We start from the raw sequence: 4,817 nt of genomic DNA, 5'->3' as shown, positions 1-4,817 counted from the left end.
CCCAACTATCGTCTCATCCGTCACCGATGCATAACTATAATTGCATCCCTCATCAGCGGTGTATGAAAAAACTTAAAAAGGAAAAAGAAAAAAGAAAAAGTCATACGATGGTGCCTGATGATTGAGTAATTTCTATCCAAATGATAAAAATCGGACATTGCCTTAGAAATGTTTTCTCATCGAATGCTCTGTGGCGTGTTCGATCACCGTTTGGAGAGAACGTCCGGACATAACACAATGATTTGCTCGTTTGACGCTACATAAGAGAATGGCCTTCGTGAGGTTTTCTTTTCATTAGCATCATGGTAGTTTTTTCTGGTGTATTCCCTCCGTTCCTTTATATAAGGTGTATTTATTTTTTGATAAAATTCCAGAATCTAAGGTGCATTTCTTCTAATTCCTCATAATTTCCTTGTTAGCCCTTTGGAAAAAAGGAAAGTATATCTCTCCTGATTGTTTGTATCTCTCCTTATAGCAAAAAAAGAAAACAATCTCTCTGTGGATTGCATGTATCTCTTTACTTTCCTAGACTAACTTATTTACTTGCCATTAAAAGACAAATTTTTAAGGATAATTTCGTCTTAACATGTCTACAATTATGCGCCTTGGTCACCGTGCCAAAAATTATACACCTTACATAAAGGAATGGAGGGAGTAATATGGCAAGTTCCGAAAACATGTTTGGCAATTTCTCTATTGTAGTATGACAGTTCTCCATGCTATGGCATGACAATTCTCCTCTTTGGAGAGTTCAACGTGACATAACTGTGCATATCTCCAATTGATCTCTCTCTTATATCTATCCTTGTATAGCCTAACTACTAGAGATTTGTTAGGGATTGTTGGTTGGTCACGCAAGACATCTCCTGCATATATTGTAACAACTCCGATGAATACAATTGAGTTGCATCCAATACCTTTCCTACATGGTATCAGTTTCCCTCTCGATCCCCTCGCTTCCGCCCTAGGCCGCTGCCGCGCCTCCTAAGCCGCTGCCGCCACCTCCCTCAAAACCCTAGGCCGCCGCTGTCGGTGCTAAAACTGTCACTTGTTTCCGTACATGGGTGACTTGCCACGTCAAAATGCGATCAAAAATTTACTTGGTGTTTTTTGGCACTGTCATTTTCTCGGTGCAGTGCAAAGTGTCACGTTTTGTAAAGTGGAGATTTTCCGAGAGCTATGACGCTAAAGTGATGGTTTTGTTCATTTTTACTCTGTTGGACGTGACATATTTGTGCATATCCCCAATTGATCTCTCTCTTATCTCTAGCCTTGTATAGCCTAACTCCTAGAGATTTGTTCGGTATTGTTGGCTTGTCAGGCGACTTCGATGAATACAATTGAGTTGCATCCAATACCTTTCCTACATGGAGCATGGCAAATCATGGACATTTGTGGCAATTTTCTCCTGCTATATGATGGGAATATTGTTTTGCCAAATCTCAGGTACGCATGGCAATTTACTCTTATGCGGCATTGCTAAAATTCTAACAATTTTTTTACTAGTATGAAATTACTTTCTTATCAACATGCTAAATCTTTCTGCCATATAGCATGCCAAATGTATTTGTTATAGCATGGCAATCTTGAGCATCTGCTGGGAGTGGTTTTTTGAGGGAACACTTATGCGGTTGTTCGCTCCGCTCGAGTGACCGCGAAAAACATCATCACGTTATTGGGGATATATTTCTAAGAAAACTGAGATCTAGCTGCACTCATTTTATAGCTGCAATTTGGCGGGGAGAAGCTTTAACGAGTCCAAGAGTGGACCATACACTCTAGCTAACCTAATTTCGTTTAGGCAGATTCTCAACACCCCCTGCACTGTATGGCACCAGCCCTATTTTTATGCTTGTGTTCCCGAGGCTCGTCCAGACAGTGTCTCCCCTCTTTATTTCCACGGTCTATGCAGACAACTGGTCAAACATTATATGATGGCAGCAAGCCATACTATAGTGTGCAAGCGCAAAGCAAAAAAAGAGAGAACCGATCATAGATGATGTTGATAGTTCATGAACCCCTAAAGGCAAAACCCACTTCCACATCTTATGGGTTTTGTCTTTCTTTTGTTTTCATTTTACCGTACTAGCTAGTATTGCCTCGTCATGGATCTCAATCATGCCATCGTTATTCGACGCCAAAATTTGTTTGCTTATCTCAGTTTTTTTTTTCTTTTCATTTTCACAACGGAAATCAGGGGAAAATTACAGAACAGTGCAAACTACTCAAGCAGCGGCCAAAACAGAGCTAGAACAGTCGGTGCCTGCCACCAGCCCTTGCGTTGCGCCACTGTCTCTTTATTTTTGGGCGTCCCATCTCATCGCATCCGCGGCTTTGTCTTCGCACAAAACCTTTGCTCTTTTGGGAACGACCACCATTGTCGCTGCCTACTGCTAGTAGAGTGGTACTAGTAATTCAGACTTCAGAACCTTGCCCGTCTTTTATTCATCCATCCATGGACGTCTTTGCTCTCCTGTCATGTCCACAGCGCGCTGCCTTTGGTCCTTTCAGCTGCCTTTCAGCGGCATCAAAAGCTCCCACAGCCATCGCAGTCGATCCAAACCATTTGACTTGCCCACCGAGAGACGACGATGATGATGGGCGCGCACAGAAGTGACCTTTAATCAATCTATCAAGATTTTTTTGGGGGGTAGACCGGTAGGGTTGTGGAGCTTATCATCGTCCTAATCATCATCATCTGCTGATCTTCCTCCTCTTGCTGCTGACCGGGGAGCTGTCGAAGCCAGAGCTCGCGGGCGGCGACGATGCCGTGGTGGTCGCCGTGCTGGCGCCCTCGCTTGTGCAGCTGAGGTAGCCGGCGTCCAGGTCCAGCACCCCGGTGGGGCTCCGGGGGGCAGACATGGCGGGGGAGTAGGCTCTGCCCATCAGGCCTGCGGTTTTAGGTGGCGGCACGGCGGCGCCGGTGGCCTGAATCATGGCTTCATGGCAACTCAACACCCGCTCCTGCAGAAAGCAACAAGCCATTAAGTCGCCATGTTACATTACAGAGCGTAAATGCGGCTCACGCGTTCCCTGCATGGTGTCTGGAGAAGTACGCGCGGCTACAGGAACGACTGCAGTGATTTTTTTCTGCATGCAGGTCCAAAAGGCCAAGAACCGCGCTGCGACGCAGTAAATGAGACGTGGTGCCCAGACAAAAAAAAAAGCGTTGCGTGCGCGTCTCACCTTATCTACGTGGGTGCAGCAGGCCGGCTTGTGGCCGGCGTGCTCTTCCCCGGCCACGGCGGCGGCCACCGTCGCGGCGATCTCCGAGGGCCGGAACTCCAGGCAGCTCGTCCCTGTCATGCGTGAATCGATCCACAATGTTAGATTTTGTTGAAACGGCCGATGCATCTCTGACAGAGATCGATGTGGCAACCAAAAAGATGTTGCGTGCGTGCGCACCTCCGGAGATGCAGAGGATGAGCTCCGTGGCGTCCCGGACGGCCTGCCTCGACGGCGCATTGCCGCCGCACAGCTGGTGGAGGAAGTAGTCGAGGTAGGAGAAGGGGGTGACGGCCTGCATCCGCCATTTGAGCGTGCTCAGGACCAGCAGCTCCATCCTCTGGATCGTCTTCGCCTCGAACACGTACCGCGCGTCCACGGCCTGGCCGAACAGTGCGGAGGTCAATACAAGATCTTCACACCAACCAAATGGGCACCGCAGGCTTCATCGTAATTAGATTATCATCTCACCTGCAGGTCGATGGACTGAGGCACGGATGTTTCGTCCATCTTGGCAGCAAGAGACAAACAGGCCACCGATAGCAGCTGTGTCATCCAAGCCTTGCCCTCCTGTAAACACGAACGAGGTTCACGTGAATCGGAGCTGCAATGGCGTGGCGTGCCAGTTCTTGATAGGGTGGACGTATCTCCTCCTTACCGGTATTTGGTAGAGCGAGAGGAAGCGGTCCATGTAGTTGAGGGCCAAGCAGGCAGTCACAGGGCCAAAGCCGTAGTACGTATGAACCTGCGGGTACACCGATGGTTAACATCAACGCGAACGGGGACGAATCAGAGGCGAGACGGACAGGCAGCTCGCGTCGATTAAGGAAAGAGAGCGCACCTTCCATATCCAGTCGACGGCGTCCACCCGCACGCGGAGATCCACGCCCCCGGCGCGGAGCCGCTCCGCGTAGTCCTCCCTGGGCATGTGCTCCGCCTCCGTCGCCACCCAGCGGGCCACGCACTCCTCGGACGGCAGCGGGAACTCTACGGCCAGCTCGCCGCCGCAGTACGGCGACCCGCTCGCCCTCGCTCCCGCCGCCGCCTCCTGCTCGTCGCCGAAGCCGAAGATGCTGCTGCTGTCCTCGGCGCAGAGCAGGATGGAGGCGGCCATCTCGTAGCTGGGAGCCATCAGTCTGCTGGCCGGCGCTTCCTTCCTGGTAAATGATAGTGCAACGATACACGGCCTGCTCCTCCAGTCCTCCTCCTCGACGGACCTCGTGCGGCTCGTGCTCCGCCTCTGGCCGGGAGCGGGTGAGGTGCGGAAGCGGAGGAGGAGGAAGAGGAGGGGAGGGGCGGATGAGGGAGTGGGTGACGGGTCTTTTGTACGTAGCGGCGTGCAGACAACGGAGGGTATTTTGGGCAAGAGGTAAAGACGGCAACGGAAGCGGGAAGCGGGGGCGCTGACCCGAGCAGCCAAAATTTTCCATGCCGCTTCGCTCGTTGAACCCCTTTTCTTTCCGAGTTTGTACTTTGAGGCGCCGCATTGCTTTTCTATCTGGCCCTTTTTTTACGACTGTTTTCCTTTTGCGTGAGTGAATTCCTGCGCTCTTCTTTGATCGTTTTTCTTTCCTATTGCATATTGCTTTTAC

General features: G+C 50.2%; 1 protein-coding gene across 1 annotated transcript; it reads right to left on the bottom strand.

The window, feature by feature from the left end:
- Positions 1 to 2,130: 2,130 nt before the first annotated feature.
- Positions 2,131 to 4,534, bottom strand: LOC123104029 (cyclin-D4-1). The gene is made up of 6 exons (XM_044525749.1): positions 4,067 to 4,534; positions 3,884 to 3,970; positions 3,697 to 3,795; positions 3,406 to 3,607; positions 3,187 to 3,299; positions 2,131 to 2,964 (listed from the first exon to the last, which is right to left on the bottom strand). Exons 1-6 carry the CDS (start codon positions 4,355 to 4,357, stop codon positions 2,695 to 2,697), a joined length of 1,062 nt encoding a protein of 353 aa, XP_044381684.1. The 5' UTR covers positions 4,358 to 4,534; the 3' UTR covers positions 2,131 to 2,694.
- Between the last annotated feature and the right edge of the window lie 283 nt (positions 4,535 to 4,817).

Source organism: Triticum aestivum, chromosome 5A, assembly GCF_018294505.1.
Source record: "Triticum aestivum cultivar Chinese Spring chromosome 5A, IWGSC CS RefSeq v2.1, whole genome shotgun sequence".
In the NCBI taxonomy this organism is placed as follows: Eukaryota; Viridiplantae; Streptophyta; class Magnoliopsida; order Poales; family Poaceae; genus Triticum; species Triticum aestivum.
Note: the sequence above shows the minus strand (reverse complement) of the source record. Positions and strands in the feature narration are given on the sequence as shown.

Bases quoted from the DNA above. Each gene is read 5' to 3' on its own strand.
- LOC123104029 (XM_044525749.1), bottom strand. From the start codon at position 4,357: ATGGCTCCCAGCTACGAGATGGCCGCCTCCATCCTGCTCTGCGCCGAG. The intron at 3,971-4,066 runs GTGCGCTCTCTT...GTGTACCCGCAG, and splicing joins CCGTCGACTGGATATGGAAG to GTTCATACGTACTACGGCTT. The intron at 3,608-3,696 runs GTGAGATGATAA...CTGTTCGGCCAG, and splicing joins CTCAGTCCATCGACCTGCAG to GCCGTGGACGCGCGGTACGT.